Raw genomic sequence first — 25,848 nt, forward strand, 5'->3', positions numbered from 1 at the left:
AGTTCTTTTTATGATGTGTCAGGTGAACCAGTTATTAATTACTAATTATTTGTTTATGGCTTTGTTTTTTCCCTTTTTTAATATAAGAAAGGGAAGAGAAAAGGAAAAAGTTATCTATTGTCAAGGTGGCCATGGATCCTTATATTTTCTGTTCTGTTTGGTCAATGTTTCTGGTCTTATGTATGTCACAGAATCCAAGTTGTAATCCTACGTATAAGTCTGATTGTACTTATAGGTTATTGTAGATTCTGTAAGCACTGCTCCACTTTTCCATTTTCTGGACAATAAAAGTTGTTTGGATTGAAAAAAAAAGAATGTATCAGGGAAACATGAAACCATCATCCGACTGGTGACAGACACAGACACTGCACACACCTAGGCATTACCATGCATGAATCAGTCCACCAAAATTCCAAAATATCAACTTTGGATGAAGGTGGCTTTAACTGAGCTTTTTTATGTTTCTCTTTCTTCTGTGTAATAAAAATGATCGCCATTAGTTTTATTGAGAACATGCCATGAAATTATATCCTTAAAAGTAACTGATGTTACTTTTACATTTTTTTTTTCAGAACCAGAAACCGTAAAGAACCTGACAATATTCAACAGCACGGACACTTCTGTAACCCTGAGCTGGCAGCCTCCAGATGGAAGCATTAGTTCATATCTCATTAATATCCAACAAAATGAAACCTACAATCAAACCACCAACCTGAACACTTTTACAGTCAGCAATTTGATCCCTGGGACTTACTACATTTTCACAGTCTCAGCTTTGGCTGGTTTGGATACTGTAAGAGGAAAAAGTGTATTGGTTGCAGGTTATACAAGTAAGTGTTTACTGACATAGGATATACAGTTGCAAGAAAAAGTATGTGAACCTCTTGAACCTCTTGGGATTACGTGGAGTTTTGCATGAATTGGGCATAACATGTGCTCTGAACGTCATCTAAGTCACAACAATAGAAGAACACAGTCTGCTGAACATAATAATACACAAACATTAGATGTTGCCATGGTTTAATTGCACATAACATGTAAACATTCACAGTGCAGGGAGGAAAAAGTATGTGAACCTTTGGACTTAATAACTGGTTGACCCTCCTTTGGCAGCAATAACCTCAACCAAACGTTTCCTGTAGTTGCAGATCAGACCTGCACAACGATCTGGAGTAATTTTGGACCACTCCTCTTCACAAAACTGTTTCAGTGTAGCAATATTCTTGGTATGTCTGGTGTGAATCGCTCTCTTAAGGTCATGCCACAGCATTTCAATCAGGTTGAGGTCAGGACTCTAACTGGGCCACTCCAGAAGGCGTATTCTGTGCTGTTGCAGCCATTGTTTTGTTGAATTACTTGTATGCTTTGGGTCATTGTCCTGTTGCATCACCCATCCTCTGCGGAGCTTCAGTTGGCGGACAGATGGTCGTACGTTTTCCTGCAAAATGTCTTGATAAACTCTGGAATTCATTTTCACATCAATGACAACAATCCATCCAGGCCCTTAGGCAGCAAAGCAGCCCCAAACCATGATGCTCCCTCCGCCATGTTTTACAGTGGGGATGAGGTTTTGATGTTGGTGTGCTGTGCCTTTTTTTCTCCACACATAGTGTTGTGTGTTCTTCCCAAACAACTCAATCTTGGTTTCATCTGTCCACAGTATATTTTGCCAGTAGTGCTGTGGAACATCCAGGTGTTTTTTTGCAAACTTCAAACGTGCTGCAATATTCTTTTTGGACAGCAATGGCTTCCTCCGTGGTGTCCTCCCATGTACTCCATTCTTGTTTAATGTTTTCCTTATTGTAGATGTGTCAACAAAAATGTTAGCATTTGCCAGAGATTTCTTTAGGTCTTTAGCTGACACTCTGGGATTCTTCTTTACCTCATGCAGCATTCTGCGCTGTGCTCTTGCAGTCATTTTTACAGGACGACCACGCCTAGGGAGAGTAGCAACAGTGCTAAACTTTCTCCATTTGTAGATAGTCTGTCTTACTGTGGACACATGAACATCAAGGCTTTTGGAGATACTTTTGTAACCCTTTCCATCTTCATGCAAGTCAACAATTCTTGATCGTAGGTCTTCTGAGAGCTCTTTTCTGCGAGGCATGGTTCACATCAGACAGTGCTTCTTGAAACCAGTAAACCCAAAACAGGTGTGTGTTTTTTAAGGGCAGGACAGCTGTCAGCAACACATCCAATATCATCACACTGATTGGAGTCAAGGTTGGCTCACTCCTGGCTCCAATTAGCTCTGGGAGAAGTCACTAAGCTAGGGCCTCACATACTTTTTCTTCCCTGCACTGTGAATGTTAACATTTTATGTGCAATTAAACCATGGCAACATCTAATGTTTGTGTAGTAATATGTTCAGCAGACTGGGTTCTTCTATTGTTGTGACTTAGATGAAGTTCAGAGCACATTTTATGCCCAATTCATGGAAAATTCCAAGTAATCCCAAGGGGTTCACCTACTTTTTCTTGCAACTGTAAATGATACAAATATGATATATTTATATATATATATATATACATGCACTATATTGCCAAAAGTATTACGACACTGGATTCAGGTGTTCCAATCACCTCCATGGCCACAGGTGTATGGAATCAAGCACCTAGGCATGCAGACTGCTTCTACAAACATTTGTGAAAGAATGGGTTGCTCTCAGGAACTCAGTGAATTCATGCGTGGTACCGTGATAGGTTGCCACCTGTGCAATAATACATTTTCCACGGTAAACTGTTAGTGGTATTATAACAAAGTGGAAGCAACTGAGATCAACAGCAACTCAGCCATGAAGTGGTAGGCCACGTAAAAATGACAGAGCTGGGTCAGCATATGCTGAAGCGCACAGTGTACAGAAGTTGCTGTTTGCAGAATCAATAGCTAAAGACCTCCAAACTTCGAGTGGCCTTCAGATTAGCACAACAACAGTGCGTAGAGACCTTCATGAAATGGCTTTCCATGGCCGAGCAGCTGCATCCAAGCCTTACATCGCCAAGTGCAATGGAAAGCATTGGATGCAGTGGTGTAAAGCACTGCCATCACTGGACTTTAGAGCAGTTCTCTGGAATGACGATTCACGACTTTCTGTCTGGCAATCTAATAGACATGACTGGGTTTGGCAATTGCTAGGAGAATGGTACTTGCCTGACTGCATTGTGCCAAGTGTAAAGTTTGGTGGAGGGTGGATTATGGTGTAGGGTTGTTTTTCAGGGTTTTGGCTTGGTCCCTTAGTTCCAGTGAAGGGAACTCTTAAAGCATCAGCATACCAAGACATTTTGGACAATTTCATGCTCCCAACTTTGCGGGAAGAGTTTGGGGATGGTCCCTTCCTGTTCTAACATGACTGCGCACCAGTGCACAAAGCAAGGTCCACAAAGGCATGGATGAATGAGTTTGGGGTGGAGGAACTTGACAGGCCTGCAGAGGCTCCTGCCCTCAACCTGATAGAGCACTTTTGGGACAAATTAGAGACTGAATTAGACTGCGAGATAGGCCCACATACGAAGAGTTGAAGCTGTTATAGCTGCAAATTGTGGGCCAACTCAATATTGAACCCTATGGCCTAAGCCTGGGATGCCATTAAAGTTCATGCGTGTGTAAAGGCAGGCGTCCCAATACTTTTGGCAATATAGTGTATATATGATATCTTTATTTATAAATTAACAGTGATTGGCAAAGCATTGTGTATCCAAACAAAACTTAAGAATATAATTCTTTTGACACACATTTAAAGCAAAAATGCAAGATATTTCAGCTTACCAATCCTTAGATGAGTTTGCTGCATGATCTTCCTTTTTTTCAGGCTATTCTTCCTTTATTTTTACCTGGTGATCCTGTCAGTAACACAGTTCCTGTCCATACAGTTACCTCCAGGGGCAGACTGATAACTCATGGGGCCCTTGGGCAATAGGGAATCATGGGGCCCCTGTGTTCTTGCCCACACTCAAACCACACCCAAAAAAGCCTATAAAAAGGTACCAGGGGTATTTAGGGCCCCCTATTGACCCTGGGCCCTTGGGCAGTGCCCGAGTGATTGACTGGTCAGTCCGCCCTTGGTTACCTCCTCTACTCTATGGAGGAGCAGTGTTAGCCCCCTTGATTTCAAACACCTCCTACTCTTCTCATCTCAATTACATAGAGGGAGGGGCTTTTTTAGTTAACATCTTTTATAGTATTAAAGCATGTTTGCAGGAGAAACTATTTTGGAGTGCTAGATGGAAATGCTGCAACTTTCAAAACTGCACCACATTAAGAGCTCAAGAATAAAAATAACTATTTATCAACGCAATACCCATTTGGACAGATGTGCATTTAGATTTGTTTATTGCATGCATCATACATACTAGGGGGGGTACAACTGGGGGAATCAATGGTGGAGAAGGATCTGGGAGTTCTGGTAGATCATAAGCTTAATAATGGCATGCAATGCCAAGCTGCGGTTTCTAAAGCGAGCAAAATCCTCTCTTGTATTAAAAGAGGTATAGACTCGAGAGAGAGAGATATAATTTTACCCCTGTACAAATCATTAGTAATACTTCATCTGGAATATGCAGTTCAGTTTTGGGCATCAATTCACAAAAAGAACATTGGGGAACTGGAAAAGTACAGAGAAGGGCAACCAAACTGATAAGAGGCATGGAGGAGCTCAGCTATGAGGAAAGATTAGAGGAATTGAATTTATTCTCTCTTGAGAAGAGGAGATTAAGGGGGGATATGATCAACATGTATAAATACATCAGTGGTTCATATAATGAACTCGCTGTAGAGCTATTCACCCTGAGGTCATCACAGAGGACAAGAGGGCAGTCTTTACGTCTGGAGGAAAAGAAATTTAATCTGCAAACACTGCAAGGTTTCTTCACAGTGAGAGCTGTGAAAATGTGGAATAGACTTCCTCAAGAGTTGGTTTTGGCCAGCTCAGTGGATTGCTTTAAAAAGGCCTAGATTCTTTCTTCGATACACTGAATATATCTGGTTACTAACATTTATAGGTAAAGTTAATCCAGGGAATATCCAATTACCTCTTGGGGGATCAGGGATTTTTTCCCCCTGCAGGAGCAAATTGGATCATGCTTTGCTGGGTTTTTTGCCTTCCTCTGGATCAACTGTGGATGTAGGATTATAACTTTTTTTTTGTTTGTGGTTGGACTAGATGGACTCTTGTCTTTTTTCAGCCAGACTAAATTGTTACTATTAAAATACTATGTTACTATGCCCTCCTTGTGCAGTTCATGTCACAACCCCAGCAAGTGTGAGATTCCTTTAGGTTTATATAGCACATGTTGCTAGGAAAAATGCATATGGATAGCAATTAAATGCTGCTAAAATATTGTTCAATATTGTAGTCACGATTCTGGGAAATTTAAAGCATAACTAAAGGCAAAACTTTTTTTTTTTAGTTTTGGATAGAATTGAGAAGGATTAGAACACCTCTCAGTTTTTATTGCTGTCTGTGTCCCCATTAGGGAGATTCACCTTCCCTATTTGTCATGCTTACCTTTAGGGAAATCCCAAATTTTGGGTTGATTCTAGAACAGTAATAGAGAGTAAATCTTCCAATGGGAGACACTAGTTCTGGTGACAAACAGGTATTCTATCACTATGGAGGGATTTCCTCTCACTTCCTGTTTTGCTTACTGGACAGGAAGTGAAGGTTGAACCTATATATGTAAGTAATTCTTACCCCTGCCCGTGTTTTTCACTTGCACAGTACAGGGTTGAATTTTCTAATTACTCTTATAAAGTCTGAGTAACCTTTATTAAAAAATTCAAGTTACTAAATTCTTAAATACAGTTTATTATACTATTTTTGTTTACTTTGTCTGCTATCTAGAACCTGAAAAAGTGAAAAACCTGAGCAGAGCGAATATCACTACCACTTCTGTAACCTTAACCTGGGAAAAACCAGTTGGAAATGCCAGCTTTTATTTCATTCAGCTCATAGAAGATCCAACTTTCAACAGAACTGTTAATACAACTTCTGTTATGATTGAAGGCCTAACTCCTGGAAATATTTACAACTTCCTAGTTTCTGCTGTTGTTGAGAACATACAGGGCAGCAGCTCACTTATAGAATTTGGAATCTGTAAGTATCACAAAGCATAGTTTAGTGGAACCCCTTTGGGACAAAAGTTGAGGGGGGCTAGAAGTAATATCCACTGTTATTCTTGTCAGAATATTTGTTAGAATTAAAAGAACGAACACACATTTTTTCTTACCTGGTTTTTCTTCTGACTAACTACAGGTCTGTGATAATAATTCTTATCTCATAATATTTACTAAAATGTTTAGATTTCCACTTATATCTAGTTCCCTGCTTTGTAAACTATTTGTTACAGTAGACGTTCTCAACCTTTTTACTCCTGTGAACCATGAAATAATTTCAGGTCTCAGGGAACCCCTGCTAAAACTAATTCTTTAGGGCTCAATGCAAAGAATGTCCGTTACATTGGTGGTCAGTGAATGAATGACCAAACCAAAAACAAGCATATGGCAAAAAACATATGGTCATCCAGTGCCCAAGGGCAAAAAAGCCAAACTACGCCCCCCTTCATTATGTGCAAGCTTAGGGGATTCTTACCCCTGCAGTTATCCGCTTGTCATATTGCTTTGTATTACAATGAGCTTACTGGTGCCCCCATCAATACAGTAAACCGCTGCACCTGGGGTAACCATCCCTCCTGCCCACCCCTTGTCCTGGCCCTGTCCCCACTCATAAACTGGTGACCAAGGAAAAAGCAGAAACAATGAAACAAGTTGTAGTTAAATATATAGATTCCTTGTTAAACCCCAAAAAAGTCAATTTAAATGAGTCCATAATGTCTATATTATGCTCCACACAACACCAGCATCTGCTCCTTATAAGAGTACCACTGAGAAAATAAAAAAGAACAGCAGAGAGCGCCAGACTAAATACAGAAGTATGGGCACAGTTTTTATTAAAAGACAATTGGCATCTGACTTTTAGATGTTAGAAAACAAAGCATATCTCCATGTTATAGATCACTGCTCTCTGTAGGTCCGCAAGATGGATGGTGAGGATGCTGATGTGGCCACCAGCAGGATCGGATACTGCTGTAGGATAAGGCTGGTAATGCTGAGAACTAGACTTGAATACACAGGGACACTGGGCAGCAAATTATGTTATTGTGGGCAGAGCAGGAAGCAGAGTGGTGTTACACATTTTATAGCCCTGCTGCTTCTTCCTCAACAAAGAGCAGTTATCTATATCATGGAGACATGCTTTATTTTCACATCTAAAAGTTAGAGTTACCAATTGCCTTTTAATAAAAACTGTACCCATACTACTGCACTTAGTCTGGCACTCTCTGCTGGTCAGTGAAAGAATGTCTTTCTTATTGTGGTGGTCAGAATGCCACCCTTACAAACAGCTAAAAAGATCATTGCTGTCATGCAGATAGCTGTCTAGTGGTGTTGGACTCAAAACTGTACAAGCATGATCAAATGGGAAATCAATCATCAACAGCCCACAGAACCCCTAGCAACCTCTGGAGGAACACTGGTTGAGAATTCCTGTGTTAAAGCTTAGCTGTATGTTCCCTAGTAAACTGTTGCACACAGACAATTAGCCAAAAAGGATGTCTTTGTTAAATCAGAAACCTAACTTTTTGCAGTCATATCATGTGCACTATGTTTACACACTCCTTGTGTCATCGACCTGTGGTCATGAGCTGATGACAAGTGCCTGGGATCTAACTCACTTTGATTTATAGAGAAGGATGGCTAGCTTGTGGCAGACCTCTCCCACTAGTCTTAGGTTTGGGGCAGAAAGCATGAAGGTTTTGATTCCAGGCTGAGATTGCCAGTATTATTATTATACAGAATTTATATAGCGCCAACAGTTTGTGCAGCGCTTTACAAAATGAAGGTAGACATTACAGTTACGATACAATTTGGTACAAGAGGAAACAGAGGGCCATGCTTGTTACAGCTTACAATCTAGGAGGAGGGGTTGAGTGATACAAAAGGTAATAGCTGTGGGGAATGAGCTGATGGAGGAAATAAATGGCGGTTTACTAGGTAGAAGCAGGATAGGCTTCTTTAAAGAGAGAGGTTTTCAGGGACCTTCTAAAGGTGGATTGATTAGGAGACAGCCGGACAGATTGGGGTAGGGAGTTCCATAGAATGGGAGAAGCTCAGGAGACGTCATGGAGGCGAGCATGGGAGGAGGTTACACAGGAACTAGAGAGCAGAAGGTATTGGGAGGATCGAAGAGAGCTGTTTGGTTGATATTTTGAGACCAGGTTTGTGATGTAGCTGGGGGCAGAGTTGTGGATGGCTTTGTAAGTGGTTGTTAGTATTTTGAATTTTATTAGTTGGACAAGTGGAAGCCAGTGGAAGGATTGGCAGAGAGGGATAGCAGACACTGAATGGTTGGTAAGGTGGATGAGCCTGGCAGCAGTATTCATGATGGACTGGAGGGGGGATAGCCTATGTAAAGCTAAACCAATGAGGAAGGAGTTGCAGTAGTCGAGGCAAGAGATAACCAGGGAGTGAATTAGGAGCTTTGTGGTATCATTGATTAAAAAGAGGCGTATTCTGGAGATGTTGTGGTGGTTGAGGTGGCATGATTTCGACAGGGATTGGATGTAGGCCTAAAAGGATAGTTCAGAATCCAGGGTTACTCCTAGCACCCTGGCATGCAGGGATGGGTTGATAGTGGTGCTATTGATCCTGATTGAGAAATCAGGGGAAGAGGCATGTGGAGGATAGACTGAGTTTTAGGAAGTTGTGTGACATCCAGTCTGATATGTCTGTTAGTAAATAGGTGCTACGTGAGGAAACTGATGGGGTGAGCTGAGGAGTAGAGGGATAGATTTGTATGTCATCAGCATAGAAATGGTATTGGAAACCATGTGAAGCGATTAGCTGACCCAAGGAAGAAGTGTAGATCGAGACTAGGAGAGGTCCAAAGACAGAACCTTGGGGGACCCCGACAGTAAGAGGAGTAGGAGAAGAGGAAGTAGATTTGTAAGTGACACTGAAGGTGCGGTGAGATATATAAGATTCAAACCAATGGAGAGTACAGTCACAGAGACCCAGTAAATAGAGTTTTTTGAGGAGGAGGGGGTGGTCAACTGTGGCAAAAGCAGTGGAGAGGTCCAAGAGCAAGAGTACGGAATAGTGACCATTGGTTTAGCGGTTAGTAAGTTGTTTGTGAGTTTTAGGAGAGTAGTTTCTGTGTAGTGTTGTGTGCAAAATCCAGACTGAAGGGGATCGAGAAGGTTATTTTCAATAAGGTGGCAGCTCAGCCGGTTGTAGACTAGACGTTCAAGGAGTTTGGAGGCAAAAGCGAGTAAGGAGATGGGTCTTAGATTGCTAAGATTGGCGGGGTCCAGTGTGGCTTTTTTAAGTATGGGGGTGACTAGCGCATGGTTAAGAGAGTTGTGGAAGATGCAAGTAGAAAGGGAAAGATTGAAGATATGAGGTAAAGAATGAAGGATAGACCCAGAGGGTGACCATAGTATTTGCGAGTGAACAGGATCCAGGGGGCAGGTAGTTAGGTGGGCTTTAGAAAACAGTATACCAGCCTCCTCTATAGTAGCTGGGTTAAACAAGGGAAGTATAGATTGCGCAAATAGACAAGGAGTGTAGGGTGAGGGAGTTATTCCCACAACAGCAACAGTATTCACAGTTGCTGTTTTAGCAACTCACAACTTCCTTTCTGATAACCAAATAGTTGTTTTTTAAACAGTTAGGGACCTAAGATATACATTCTCCTAAGCAGCAAATCTTCAATCTGACTGCTGTCCTATATCTATGGGTACCTTAAGTTTTACAGTAAAATGTTTCAAACTTGTTTTACTTCCTTTCTAAAAAAATGCATTTTGTTTTTTTTTACAGTACCTGAAATTGTGCAGAATCTTCTTGCAGAGAATATCACCACTACCTCTGTATCTCTGAGCTGGCAAAAACCCATTGGATATGCCAGTTTTTATCTGATCCAGATCCTGGAGATTCCAACTTTTAATATAACTGTGAATACAACTTCCTACATGATTGAAGGCCTGACACCTGGAAGCTATTACACCTTCCAAATCACTGTTCTTGTAGGAAATGTCAAAGGGTATAGTTTTTCAAAATCAGTTAATACAGGTGCGTTTTTAAAGCAGAACTTCGTTCTCTCAATTAAAATTGACTATTTTTAATCCTTATGCTGATAATATTAGTAAACAACTTTTTTGACATTTCTTCAGTTTCTTCCTGGTTTCTATGTCTAGGCAAATTATATTATGCATCCCAGTAGTCTTCGGGAAGGGAGGAGGGGCTTTCTTAGCTAAGCACACCTTCCTGCCTGCATTCCTGAGCTAAGGGCAGATAGATTCCAGGAAGTAAATTCATTTGCCCTGCCGGAAATGCTAGAGGAGTGTTTTTCAAGCATAATAATAGCATTTCTCAGCATAAGAAAGCTTTGGAGACATGGATGGATGGGGGAGTTTGCTTTGAATATTAAAAATGAATTTAATAGTGTTTTTGGTTTGTGCTGCACAGATGCAGTGTAGTTCGATTTTAAGTGAAAATTAGGCAGTGTTTGATTACAGTTTGAGGGCGGAGCTATTTTTTTTACAAACCTGTGTTTAACACGTCCTACTTGTTTTTGCAGTAGGTGTAATTGGACTGAAAGGACAGGTGTTAATCAATAGCATGGTTTTTATACACCTATATTTTGAAATCATGGGAGTCAGACTTATTTGTATACTGCTTAAGAGAGACAATTCCAAAGCAGCACACTTTTCACAATGTTATCATCAGGCTAGTGGTTTTGCTTTCCAGTGTGTATTATGTTTATGTCAGGTTTCCTATGAACTGCAGTAAGCTGCAGAAAACTGCAGTTTTGATCTTCACTGCTCATGTTTACCAGGGAATCAATTAAAATTAAGCTTTCCACACTTCATCCTCCATCACTTTAAGTGTTCCCTGACAGGATGAGGTGGAGATTGTGACATCATGACTCTGACTCTCTACCTTGTCTATCCCGAACGCAGCTTGCACTCATTGAGGAAAAAAAGGAAAGCATTCTGTGAATGGCACCTATGTTGAGTGAGCACAGCCTTGTGTTCACTATGCAGCAGGGCAGCCACTAAGCAAGGGACCCAGAAGATAGCAGCAATCAGTGATTACTACAATGATTCTTTGCTTCCAAGCCGGACCAATGTAACTATGCAATAAAATCCATACCTGGTATTCAAATTTAAAATAAATCTTTCCTTGATAGAATTATGTCAGTTGTCATTGTTGACCTTGCTTTAGTAGTCACAATTAGGGAAAATAAATAATTATGATGCCATTGTTACTAGTACATACTGTTGCACAGATTTGCTAAAGGCACGTAAACTGTGCACTTTGCAAATAAAGCTGCATTTTGCAAATGCATTTGCTCCAGAGCTTAGTAAATAAGCTCTGGAGCAACTGTACTTGCAAAGTCTATTTCCCTTTAGTAAATCAACCCCTATATGTCTCAAAAACTATTAATCAAATTATGATACTTTAATATTACCATATTGTAAAATAATTCACATATATGAAAAATAACAACAAAGGGAAAAAAAACTTTTTTCAGTTTCAATCAATTCCCAAGTATGATGATAAATGCACTTAAAACAGTCCAGTATAACACTCTTAGAGCAAAAAATTGGTGTATCCTACAAGAAAATTTCAGCTATAGTGTGATCCTACTCTACCCATTCTGCTAACCTTAACTGGTGTATCCTACAAGAAACTTTCAGCTATGGTGTGATCCTACTTCACCCATTCTGCTAACCTTCTTACAAGAGATAATTGACCCCCAATTAATGAGCAATCAAATAATCTGAGATAGGTGTAGGTGTAGCCTCCTCCATAGTGCAGTATTTGAATAAAAATAGTTTTATAAAGATAAAAACGGTGTACACACAATTGTAAATGAATAGGTACAGCTCCTGAGGACATCATCTATTGATGAAACATGTAGGGCAGAGCCAAATAGTGACGTCATCATGCACATGCAACTGGCAGATCAGAGCTTCTGGACTTCCTGAGAGGAGAGGATGCTATTGTTCTTGTTGAATACAGTTCTTTTATTGCCACATATAATCATTTCTCTGTTATAATGTGTGAGCAATTGTTCATGATTTATTCAATTTTTCTGCAATCTTTCATGTTTCGTAGTTACTATTTGGATTCTTGCACTGTAAGTGTTGGATAGTACTGTCAATTGCTAAATGTTTATCACATAGGGTCATTTCACTGTTTATAGTGCATGTGCCATTGTTCAGTTGTTATGCAGTTTTTCACAGATTATGTCATTTCTGTGAAATAGTTTGTTTTGTGTCAGTTTTTGGATCTCTGCACTGTAAGTGTCACACAGTATTGTCAATTGCTTACTTTTTTTTCTTGTTAATTTTTTTCATTAGTTTTGTTAGAAAACAAACATTAGAACAGACAAATAGGAGAAGCAGGCCATTTTGATGCCATATGTGTGCAAAATATAAAACATGTATAAATGTTAATGCAAAACAAGGACCTAAAGAGAGTCCAAATGCAACTGAACCATGTGTTCGTTACAAAAAATGCAGATTTGACATTTGTAAATATAACTGACATAGAGAACCAATTAGCATCAGTAAGGTAGACTGTGGCTGTGGGTTCAACAAGATAAATTAGGCAGGGATCAGTCAAGTGTTCCAAGCCATAGTCCAACTAGAGCTAACTAGAGAATACGGCCTAGGGAGAACAGACACATAAGAAGAGAATGTAGAAGAAAGGAAAGATCAGGGTAACAGAGGTGCCCAGCGGAGCCAACTATCTAGTCTCAGACTCAGCCGTGGCGAGAGTTCAGAAAACAAGAGAAATGTTAAAAGGAGATATAGGAAAAAACAGAAAGAGAAGAGAAAAGAGGTTCCTTTAGGGTGGCGCAACCAAAGATCAGATATGCATGTGTGAGTGATTCACCATGGTAAGAGCACCAACTCATCCAAATCAGGGGGAAGACAGTGTTTGATCCATGGCTGCCAAATTGTTTCGAATTTCTCTATCTGGTCTTTTTCTAGGGCTTCCATTTTGGCGTGTAATATGGTGTGATGCATTCTATGCTTGGTCTCAGCCAAAATCAAAGATGGCAATTTCCATGCCTTAGCTATGGTCTGTTTAGTGGCTGTCAGAAGCTGGATGAAAAGTCTAAATTGTCTGTGCATCAAAGGCGCTGGTTTCAAATTGAGAAGAGCAGTGATAGGTCTGTTGATAGGGCTACCTCAAAGAGGACGGAGGCTAGTGCAAAAATTTCCTTCCAAAATTATTGAGCCACCAAACATTCCCACCAAATGTGCATATGTGTGCCCAGGTCCGAACAGCCATGGAAACAGAGAGGCAAGCTAGTTTGTGTAAATTTAGTGATTCTAGTGGGCACTAGATACCATCTGGCCAAGACTTTGTAGTTAGCTTCCATCGCAACAACATTAGGCGAAGAAGACTTGGTAGCTTGCCAAATCTCCGACCATTCAGCTGTATCCAATGGACAGCCCAAATCCTTTTCCCACTGTGCAACATAGGGCGCCATTTTGAAGGAGGAGAGAAGGAGAGAAGCGCCTCTAAGTGCAATATGTCTCTTTATTGAAGTAGATATGTGTAGGAAGATTCACATAGGTAAGGTAATAGTAAGCAAAAAAATTGTGGTCAAACAGTAGGGTGGTATCCAGGGTGAAAAGCCGTCATCTGCTGCGGTGTGCAGCGGTCATCTTGCTGCTGGAGCAGCGTGGTAGCTGGAGGGGAACAGCGGAGTGTCTGACCGGCGTGCACGTCCTCCCTCAGAGCCAGGTGGAACGCACGCTGGAATGCAGCGGCGGCGTGGCCATGATGACATCATATACCCAGGGTGCACTGCGACGCGTTTGAGCATGCGCTGGCCGTGGAAGGCGGAAGTGCACTCCTTTTTCAAGCAGGGGGAGGTGGAGGTGCAAAGATGAATTTATGAGGAGCAAGGGGCCAATTAACAATTAAACACTTAAACAATTAACCAATGGAGAGAGCACATCAAAGAAAGAAGTAATTTGCCACTGTCACAAGGTAAAAAGGTGGAAAAAAAACGGGTGTAACAGAAATGTCAGAATGGAAAAGAAAATATAAAAGGGAATACAAAAGAGAAAAGAATGTAATGTAAAAATGTATAAGAATGAAAAAGGTTGAAAAAAATATATCAAAAATAATAATAATAACAAAAAATGAACAAATGAAAAAATGGAAAATTAGGAATGTGGAAAATTATGTCTGTAGAAATAAAATAAGGATGCAAAATGAAAATTAAAGAATTAAAAAATTATAAAAAATATAATTAATTATAAAAATGTATAAAAATTTATAAAAAATTAAAAATTGGTGATGGATGAAAAAAAATTATATAAAAATTCATATTAAAATTTATAATTAAAATTAAATATAGTGTGGGATATAGGTTCACCTTGCAACAGTGGCACATCAAACTAGGTAACAATGGTAAACAGATGATACATACAGTGGTATAACAGCGTAGTTGCAACAGGCGAGATGTGATTATGGTCCTAGAGGGGCTTCATAATAATAGTATCGAAGTATGAAGGATAATAATGAATAATAATGAACAAATTAGTATGGTGATGGTGACAACCATATTGATAATAATAATAAAAATAAAAAATAGAAACAGAAATAAATTAAAAAATTCATATTATATATGTGTACATATACACACACATACATGAATAATAATTGGAAATAAGAGGAGAATGTCTAAAAATCAATATTAATGAAAAAAAAAAGGAAAATCAATAGAAATAAAAATGATGTAAAAAAAAAAATATATATATATATATATATATATATATATATATATATATTTTATATATATAAATTTTAAATCATAGAAAAAAAAAAGAATCAGTGTAGGTCCAGGAATAAAAATGGTGATTGACTATGGGTTGGAAATATGTGGTGTTTATATTATAGTGTTAATGTCTAATTCCTCGTTGAGTCCACCTGGGAACAATGTGTCTAATATAAATATCCAATATCTTGTGAACAGAGTTTGATGAAGCGTGCAGACTCTGAAAGATTGTTGGGGATAGATTCTAGAATCCAGACTTGTAGGCCGTCAGTGGATTTATGGTGGTAATCCAGAAAATGGCGGGGGACACTGTGTTTGTCTTTACCATCTTCAATGAGACATCTGTGCTCGCCAAATCTGGCCCGGAGGGGTCTGATGGTGCGCCCAACATATAGGAGGCCACAGGGACAGGATAAACAATAGATCACATGGTCGGTGGAGCAGTTATAAAATTCTTTAAATGTGTAGGTTTTTCCTTTTGTGGTGAAGGTTTGTTGGCCATGTTTAACAAATTGACACGTTTTACATAGAGCTTTGTTGCATCTGTACATGCCGACAATGGGTACGAGGAACAGTGTGTTGGATGTGTTGGTGGGTGGGTTGTATTTGCTAGGGGCAATCCTGTTTTTAAGATTGGTGGCTCTACGTTAAGTGTATTTGGGTTTTTTGTCTAAAATGTCTATTAAATGAGGGTCCTGTAGTAGTATCGGCCAATGTCTGTTAATGATGGACTCCATTTTGTGAAAGTTGTTATGGAATTTGGTTATAAATCTGACCTGGTTGGGAGGCTCTGTACTGTTGTGAGTTTGGGGTCTGCCCGCATCATCTACCAGCTTGTGTGTAGCCTTTGTCCTGGAATTTCTTGATTAGAATGTCGCTCTGGAGGTTGTAATCTGAGTCTGTGGTGCAGTTTTGTCTGAGACGACAGAATTGTCCTTTAGGTATATTTCGGATTCAATTAGGATGATGACAACTGTTGAACTGGAGGTATGAGTTGCCAGATACGGGTTTGAAGTGATTCTTTGTTTGTATTTGGAGATTGTTGTGATATAGTTCGAGATCAAGAAATACAAGAGTGTGTTTATGGTGAGTGGAGGTGAAGGATGGACCAAAGGGATTGGAGTTGCACTGAGTTACAAACTGGTCTATGTGTGTCATAGGGCCATCCCAAATGATGATGAATTCATCTATGTAGCGGCTGTAAAAGATGATGTGTGGGGCAAATGGGTTATTGCGCCATATGTGTTGGTCCTCCCAGAAGCTCATAGTCAGGTTGGCATATGAGGGTGCAAAGTTGGCTCCCATGGTTGTGCCTTGAGCTTGTAGGTAAAAGTTGTGGTTGAATGTAAAATAGTTGTGTTTGGGGCAAAATGTAGTAGCGTCTACTATGAAGGATGATTGCCTGGGATTGAGTGATGGATCTAAGGATAGATAGTGCTGAATGGCAGTAATGCCTACATTGTGTGGTATAGAGGTGTATAGGGAGCAGACATCCAGCGAGAGCCAACAATAATTGGGTTCCCAGGAGTATGCTTTTAGTAATTCTAGCAAGTGTCCACTGTCACTAATGTATGAATGTTGGGCCTGTGCCAGGGGTTGTAGGAAGTGGTCAATGTATTGGGAGAAACCACTGGTGATACTCTCTGTGGCCGCTACAATTGGTCTCCCTGGTGGATTATTTTTTGTGCACTTTGGGGAGAAAGTAAAAGTACGGGGAGTTGTAGAAGCCCTTGGATAGAAAGGAGGCTTCCTTTTTGGTGATGACACCATCAAGTAAGGCTGTGTTCGTTAGTAGTAGGGCTTCTTGTTTAAATTCAGGTAGCGGGTCTTTAGTTAATTTGGAGTAAGTGGACGTGTCTGAGAGGAGTCTGTTGGCTTCACCTATATAGTCAGTGGTGTTAAGAAGTACAATGCCGCCACCTTTGTCGGCCGGTTTGATAATTATGTTTTTGTTGTTTGACAAAGTAGTGATAGATTCTTTTACAGATTTAGGTAGATTGGAAGAGGATTGATGGTGGCTGGGGTTGCATAGTTTGATGAATTCTGAGTATACCACTCTATAGAAGCTTTCTAAGTAGGGACCCTTGGAATGTGTGGGATTGAATAGTGATTTGGGTCTAAGCGTGGTGTGGGCGATGGGTGGGGGATTGATGAGTTGTGAAGAAAGTTGAGTGGGTGTAAAATCTAAAGGTGAACAACCATCAGGGTGAGATTCAGCGAATAATTGTTCTAGTATGTCTGAAACGTCTGAATCAGATGGGGTTGGGAGGTTAATGTCTACAATATCAAGTGAGGCATCTGTGGGCTGGGTTTTTTTGGATGGGATGTGAATGAATCTTTTTAGGGTGAGATTGCGTATAAATTTATTCAAATCTTTGAATAGTGTGAACAGGTTCGGTGAGGAAGTGGGGGCAGTTTAGACTGCGATTAAGCAGAGAAATTTCAGTTTCTGATAGTTGGTGGTTGGATAGGTTGAAGATTTTTACAGTTTGCGATGTTTGTGTTTGGTGTGAGATGCAGTGTTTGTTTCGTCCCCTCCCTACAGCCTCTGTGTGTTTTCTTTTTCCGTGGGGGGGATTTGGAACTAAAAAAGATGGTGAGGTGTTTGTGGGAGGAGGGTGGGTGGGATTGTGATTGGGGTTTTGGTGATGGTTTATGGGAGTAGTAATGCCAAAAGTGATGTCATTATTGTTATGGGTGGATAGGGGTATGGGTTGGGTGGTGTTTGTGTGGGTAATGGTGATAGGGATCTGGATGCCATTGGGTGTGGTGTCTCCAGAGTTGGGTGCTGAGGTGATGATGGTGTGAGATATATTTGTATGGTTGTGGGGGTGGTTTGTGAAAGTGTTGTTAGAAGGTGTTATGGTATTGGGGCGAGGATTGGGTGTATATTTGGTATGTAAGCTTGTGTTGTTGGAGCGGTTAGTGTGATGTGTAGGATTGGGCCTTTTGGGTCTAATGGACCGTGTTGGAATGAGAGGAAGGATAGGGTCCCATGGCTTGGTGTGGTGTTGTGATGTTCTGGATGCGGAGGGGAGGACTAGATCCATGAGGGCAGGAATGGTGTGTGTCTTCCATGTGAAAACTTTGTTGTGATTGTAGTCATCTAGATCTCTTTTAAATTTGGCGATTTTGTTGAAAACTATAACGTTCTCTTGATGTTTGGTGTTCTTTTTGAGGGTTTTTAGCCACTGTGTGGGTAATTTGTATCCACTGTCAAGGAATTCTTGTAACATGATTTGGATATGATGTGTGTGTTGTTGGAATCTGGTCTCTCTTTGGGAGATGATGACCTCAATCCACTTGGTGGTGCAAAATTCTGAAAGATTCTGCCAATTTTTGTGGTTTGCAGAATCTAAAAAAGGGCAGGACTTTAAATTTCTGAGGCCTCTAGGGGTAATCTTATATGTGAGATATTGGTTGAGGAAGAATTTGTCCCACCATTGGTGGTTGGCGATGGAAATAAGTCTTTCTAATTTTTGGAATTTACCACCAAAGAGGTGGTGTGTCTTTTTTGGTAGTGTGGGAAGATCAGAAAATAAGTCTGATGGAAAGAGGGCAAAGAAATCCTCTAGGGTGTCATATCTGATTGCCTCAATATCGTGGAGCAGCTCCATGATGAAAGTAATGAATTAAATAAATTATATTAAGAATGTGGGGGAATGTTCAATGGTGTATATGGAAAGGAAGGGAAAAAAATTAAAAAAAATAAAAAATAAATAAATAATTGACGGTGATGGGGTGCAATGGCGCTAATTTAAGATGAAAAAAGCAATCATGATTCTGAAAAAATGAATGGATGAAAATAAAAATTATTAATTAGAATATAAAAAAGAATATAAAAATAAAATGAAAAAAATGAATTAAAATGAAAAATATTCTATAATAAATAAAATGAAAAATGAAAAATATTCTGTAATAAAAATTATTCTATAATAAAAATTATGTGATAATGAGTGAGTGAAAAATAGGAAGTGGAAGCAAAAGGTGAATTGGATGGACAAAAAAAAAATTATATGGTGAAAAATTATTAATAAATTAATAAAAAAACAAAAATGGAGGTGCAAAGTGGACAAATCACAATGAGAAGGTGGTTAGTTGATGATGAGTGGTGGAATAGCAGATGAACACAATGGTAGAGGAAAAAAGTATGTATAAAATTTTTTTTAAATAAATAAATGGATGAAAAGTATATCATGAAAATGAAGAAAATTGATATATATCTGTATATACAGATATATATAGAGGACTCAGGAGTGGATGCCGCTGGTACTGCTACATGAGCACAAGCAAGTAAGAAAAGATGAGGGGCGTGTATCAGCGCAATTACTGCTGAAAGTCCTTGGTAATCTTGGTATGGGGTAATGGTGGTAGCTATGATTGTAATATGAAGAGCGTGGGGGTCCGTGTAGCACTGAGATCAAAGCTTCCAAATAGGCTGTAGCAGGGTGAAGAGCCGTCATCTGCTGCGGTGTGGAGCGGTCATCTTGCCGCTGGAGCAGCGTGGTAGCTAGAGGGGAACAGCGGAGTGTCTGGCCGGCGTGCACGTCCTCCCTCAGAGCCAGGTGGAACGCAGTGGCGACGTGGCCGTGATGACGTCAGATACCCAGGGTGCACTGCAATGCGTTTCAAGCAGGGGGAGGTGGAGGTGCAAAGATGAATTTATGAGGAGCAAGGGGCCAATTAACAATTAAACACTTAAACAATTAACCAATGCAGAGAGCACATCAAAGAAAGAAGTAATTTGTCACTGTCACAAGGTAAAAAGGTGGAAAAAAAACGGGTGTAACAGAAATGTCAGAATGAAAAAGAAAATTTAAAAGGGAATACAAAAGAGAAAAGAATGTAATGTAAAAATGTATGAGAATGAAAAAGGTTGAAAAAAATATATAAAAAATAATAACAAAAAATGAACAAATGAAAAAATGGAAAATTAGGAATGTGGAAAATTACGTCGGTAGAAATAAAATAAGGATGCAAAATGAAAATTAAAGAATAAAAAAATCATAAAACATATAATTAATTATAAAACTTTATAAAAAGTTTTAAATTAAAAATTGGTGATGGGTGAAAAAAAAAAATTATATAAAAATGTATATTAAAATTTATAATTAAAATAAAAAATAGTGTGGGATATAGGGTCACCTTGCAACATTGGCACATTAAACTAGGTAACAGTGGTAAGCAGATGATACATACAGTGGTATAACAGCGTAGTTGCAACAGGCGAGATGTGATTATGGTCCTAGAGGGGCTTCATAATAATAGTATCGTAGTATGCAGGATAATAATGAAGGATAATAATGAATAATAATGAACAAATTAGTATGGTGATGGTGACAACCATATTTGTAATAATAATAAACATAAAAAATAGAAATAGAAATAAATTAAAAAATTCATATTATATATGTGTACATATACACACACATGTGTACCTGTACACACATACACACACATACAGTGACAAGATGACCGCTCGACACCACAGCAGATGACGGCTCTTCACCCTGGTTTTTATGCTTACTATTACCTTACCTATGTGAGTGTTCCTACACATATCTACTTCAATAAAGAGACATATTGCACTTAGAGGTGCTTCTCTCCTTCTCTCATCCACAGAGTCTGCTACAGCCTATTTGAAAGCTTTGCCCTCAGTGCTACACGGACCCCCACACTCTTCATATTACAATCATAGATACCACCATTACCCCATACCAAGATTACCAAGGACTTTCAGCAGTAAATGCGCTGATACACCCCCCTCAGCCATTTTGAAGGAGACCGGCTGTTCAGCCGCATCACTGCAGGGACCATGGTCTATGTTAGCTCAGTGATAATATCGAGTGAATAATATGGAAAAAAAACAAAAATAATAATGAATTACAAACCACAGAATGTGGCCCAAATAATTGAAATTCTAATATAAAATCATTAAAATATGTGTATAAAGTGCATCGATAATATAAAGTAATATTAATTATGTCCGCCATTTTGTTGTGGAATTGTATAGAATAAACATTATATAAAAAGAGAGTGTGTTATTGAAGATATTTAAAAACCATATTGGTCAATGCAAAAAGGGGGACGAGGATGACTGGCAAAAGAAAATAATGACAATCATGAATGTATAAAAATGATGCTAATCACGGCTACCATTTTGTTGCGGAGCTGTGGGACTGCAAATACCCAAAAAATAATCAATTTAAATTAATTTTTTTAATTATATATATATCAACACTACCTAAAATAATTAAAATGAAGGGGATATAACCTTTATTAAAAAATGCATAAATGGTCAAAACAATTAGGAATAATAATGATAAAATTAGAAATACTAGTAGCCATTTTGTTGTGGACCCAGTAATCATATAAGTAACCCTAATATATTTATAAAGTGAAATTTGTAAATAGTTGAATGTATGTTAATATACCTGTGGAATATTACAAAATAAAATAAGATAAAATTGTCACTATGGTGACACTAAACTACTCCGATGAAAGCATGTAAAAAAAGAAAAAAAAATCTGAATTGCTGAATGGCAAAAACTGCCCTGGTCATGACAGGGGTAAAACTTTCCAGAGGTCAAGTGGCTAACATAACTTTAAGCAGCTTGTTAAGCCAGAGATATTGATATGTACCATACTAGAACACTGAAAACATTTTGTTTCTAGATTCATCTCTAACTTTGCTCAATAACCGTAAAAAAAATGTGTAGTTTATGTTTTACCCAACCTGTAGTACTTATATCTACAACAAAAATCATTGCCCAAATCTGAATGAACTAAATTGACACATTTGGAGCTAGAGGTGGCAATGCTATTCCAACATTCATTTTATGTACAATTCCATGAGTTTTAATAATGTTATCTAAATGCAGTTTTGTGCCCACAGTGCTTAGTATACATGGATAAAATGGCATACATTCCTCCTAATGTTTGTGGTAATTATCATTTAGTCAGTCACATTCTTGGATATGGGTTTTTCTGCAATATCATTAAATTTTCTGTCTACTTTGTAGCACCTGAAATTGTGAAGAACCTGAACACAGAGAATATCACCACCACTTCTATATCTCTGAGCTGGGACAAACCAAATGGAAATGCCAGTTTTTATTTCATTCAGATCCTGGGAGAGCCAACTTTCAATAGGAATATAACTACAACTTCTGACATTATTGAAGGCCTGACACCTGGAAATTATTACACCTTCCTTGTCTCTGCCTTTGTTGATAATATCCACGGCAACAGCTCAGTAATAGCTAACTATACAAGTGAGTATCAAACTTTATGCAGGCCACACACATATCAACGTTTCGAAGAACTGTGCCTTCAACTTCTTATACAGTAGAATGCCTGATACCTGGAAATTAGTACATCCTCCTCGTCTCTGCTACTGTCTATAATGTTGACAATATGTAAAAGAAAAATTAAAAAAAAAATGTATTTAATTGTTTCATTTGCCTCTTACTAAATAACTTGAACTGCCTACTTTACAGAAGGGATCCTTTTAGGGGTATTTGTACTGTTCTGGCATTTTAGAGCCTCAAGAAATTAAAGAGGCCGTCTGTACATCAGGACTGATCAATTTCAAATATATATACTATAGATTGTAGACTCTGTAACTTTTACACAGACTAAATAATATATACTTATTTGGGTTATTGTTACCAAATAAATGTAGCAGATTACATTTTAGCCTAAATTTATAGAGATAGATTATTTGTTAGCAAAATTTTGTAGCAGAAACTCAGAAAAACATATTTTTGTTCAAAAATGTTGGTATTTTTTTCAATTATGTAGCAAAAAAAAAAACTCAGTGATTAAATACCACCAACAGAAAGCTCTATTTGTGTTGAAAAAAAGATATAAATTTAATTTGGGTACAGTGTTGCATGACCAAGCAGTTGTCAGTTGAAGTAGCACAGTGCTGAATAGCAAAAAAATGCCCTGGTCATAAAGGGGGTAAAACCTTCCAGAGGTCAAGAGGTTAATATCACTTTAGACAGTTTGATAAATCAGAGATATTTATAAATGCCATACTAGAACACTGAAAATATTTTGTTACTAAAGTCATCTCTAACTTTGATTCATAACTTCAACAAAAAAATTGTAATTTATATTTTTACCCAAACTGTAATACTTATATCTACAACAAAAATCAGTGCCCAAATCTGAATGAACTAAACTGACACATTTGGAGCTAGAGGTAGCAATGCTATTCCAACATTCATTTTATGTACAATTCCTTGAGTTTTAATAATGTTATCTAAATGCAGTTTTGTGCCCACAGTGCTTAGTATACATGGATAAAATGGCATACATTCCTCCTAATGTTTGTGGTAATTATAATTTAGTCTGACACATCCTTGGAAATGTTTTTTTTCCAATAACATTCAATTTTCTGTCTTCTTTGTAGCACCTGAAATTGTGAAGAACCTGAACACAGAGAATATCACCACCACTTCTATATCTCTAAGCTGGGACAAACCAGATGGAAATGCCAGTTTTTATTTCATTCAGATCCTGGGAGAGCCAACTTTCAATAGGAATGCAACTACAACTTCTGACATTATTGATGGACTGACACCTGGAAATTATTACACCTTCCTTGTCTCTGCCTTTGTTGATAATATCCACGGCAACAGCTCAGTAATAGCTAACTATACAAGTGAGTATCAAATGTTATGCAGGCCACACATATTTAACTTTTTAGTAGAACTGTGCCTTCAGCTTCTTATAGAGTATAAGGCCTGATATCTGGAAATTAGAATACGCTCTGCTCTTGTTGACAATGTTGACAGTATGTAAAAAAAATTGTGAAAAAAACAAATTTAATACAAATTTTTCATTTTCCCCAAGAGATTGTAACAAGAATTTACAACTTTAAAAAACTTGCCATGCCACTTATTATCATTATTATACAGTATTTATATAGTGCCAATAGTTTGCTTAGCACTGTACATTACAATGGGAGACAATACAAGAGACAGTACAATAACAATACAATACAATACACGAGGGGTTCGAGGGCCCTGCTCCTTGGAGCTTACAACCTAGGAGGGAGGGGATAGTGGTACGGGAGGAAAAGCTGTGGGGGATGGAGTGGTAGGAAGAGTGGAGGAGATCAGCAATTAGCAGGGGGTGGGGTAGGCTTCCTTGAAGAGGTGGGTTTTCAGGGTGCGCCTAAAGGAGAGGAGAGTAGGTGATAGTCTGATGGATTGGGGTAGGGAGTTCCAGAGGATGGGTGATGCCCTGGAGAAGTCCTGGTGGCGGGCATGGGAGGAGGAGACCAGGGAACTAGAGAGAAGGAGGTCTTGTGAGGAGCGGAGAGTGCGTTTTGGGTGGTATTTGGATATCAGGTCGGTGATGTAGTTTGGGGCAGTATTATGGACAGCTTTGTACGTCAGTGTTAGCATTTTGAATTTGATCCGTTGGGCAATCGGAAGCCAGTGGAGGGATTGGCAGAGGGGGGTGGCGGAAATGGAGCGGTTGGTAAGGTGGATGAGTCTGGCTGCCGTATTCAGGATCGACTGAAGCGGGGATAGCCTGTGGTGAGGGAGGCCAGTGAGGAGGGAGTTGCAGTAATCGAGTCGTGATATGATGAGGGAGTGGATGAGTTGTTTAGTGGTTTCTGGGGTTAGGAATGGGCATATTTTGGCGATGTTGCAGAGGTGGAGTCTGCATGAGTTTGTTAGCGATTGGACTTGGGGCTGGAAGGATAGATTGGAGTCAAGAATGACACCTAGTACTCTGGCTTGCGGGGTGGGCCTGATGGTGGCATTGTTGGACATGATAGAGAAGTCAGTTGGGGTGGGTGTTGCACGGGCCGGGGGGAAAACTAGGAGCTCGGTTTTGGAGAGGTTCAGTTTAAGGAAGTGGAGCAACATCCAATCTGTTGTTCAGTAGGCTAGTGATTTGGGCGGAGACTGAGGGGGTGAGGCGAGGTGTCGAGAGATAGATTTGAGTGTCGTCGGCATAGAGGAGGTAGTTGAAGCCATGAGAGTGTATCAGGTGGCCAAGGGAGGAGGGGTAGATGGAGAAGAGAAGGGGCCCTAGAACAGAGCCTGGACTGCCTACTCTCCAGAAGGGGTCTTTTGTGTTTTTTTTTTGTACTGTCCTGGTATTTTAGAGCCTCAAAAAATTAGAGAGGCAGTCAGTACATCAGGATTGATCAATTTCCTTGTATACTGCATATACTATAACTTGTAGACTCTATAACTTTCACATAAACTAAATAATATATTCTGATTTGGGTTATTTTTTTCCAAAGAATTGTAGCAGGCTACATTTTGACTTCAATTTATGAAGACAGAATATTTTTAGCAACATGTTATAGCAGAAACTCAGAATAACATATTTTTTCCCCCCAAATTTTGGTATTTTTTTCAATTATGTAGCAAAAAAACCCAGTGGTGATTAACCACTCGCCTACTAGGCACTTCTACCCCCTTCCTGCAACATTGTACCCATATGAACATTTTACCATTTTTTTCACACACATAGAACTTTCTTTTGGTGGTATTTCATCGCCACTGGGGTTTCTATTTTTTGCACTATAAATGAAAAAAGAGCAAAAAAAAAAAAAAGTTTTCTTTGTTTCTATTATAAAATTTTGCAAACAGGTAATTTTTCTCCTTCACTGATGAGCACTGATGAGGCGGCACTGATAGGTAGCACTGATGAGGTGGCGCTGATGAGGCAGCACTGGTGGGCATTGATAAGGAGGCACTGATGATGCACTGATATTCAGCAATGATGGGCACTGATAGGTGGTACAGATGGGCAGCACTGACTGATAGCACCGACTGGAGGCACGGGCACACGGCACTGACGGGCGGCACTGCTGGGCACTGACAGGCAGCACTGCTGGGCACTGACGGGCGACACTGCTGGGTTGCACTGATGGGCAGCACTGATGGGTGGCACTGATGGTCGACATTGCTGGGCATTGGGCGACACTGCTGGGCACTGATGGGTGGCACTGC

At 39.3% G+C, this 25,848-nt stretch overlaps 1 protein-coding gene across 1 annotated transcript in view; it reads left to right on the forward strand.

The window, feature by feature from the left end:
* LOC149460091 (uncharacterized) overlaps window positions 1-25,848 on the forward strand; it is a 370,510-nt gene that overhangs the window by 200,314 nt on the left and 144,348 nt on the right. The window contains 4 exon segments of the mRNA XM_089680163.1: window positions 5,840-6,091; window positions 9,871-10,122; window positions 21,883-22,134; window positions 23,280-23,531. Of these exon segments, the coding sequence (XP_089536289.1) occupies window positions 5,840-6,091; window positions 9,871-10,122; window positions 21,883-22,134; window positions 23,280-23,531 (1,008 nt within the window).

The sequence above is a fragment of the Staurois parvus genome, unplaced genomic scaffold, assembly GCF_062004578.1.
Source record: "Staurois parvus isolate SC_StPar_1 unplaced genomic scaffold, SC_StPar_1.0 ptg000235l, whole genome shotgun sequence".
Classification (NCBI taxonomy): Eukaryota; Metazoa; Chordata; class Amphibia; order Anura; family Ranidae; genus Staurois; species Staurois parvus.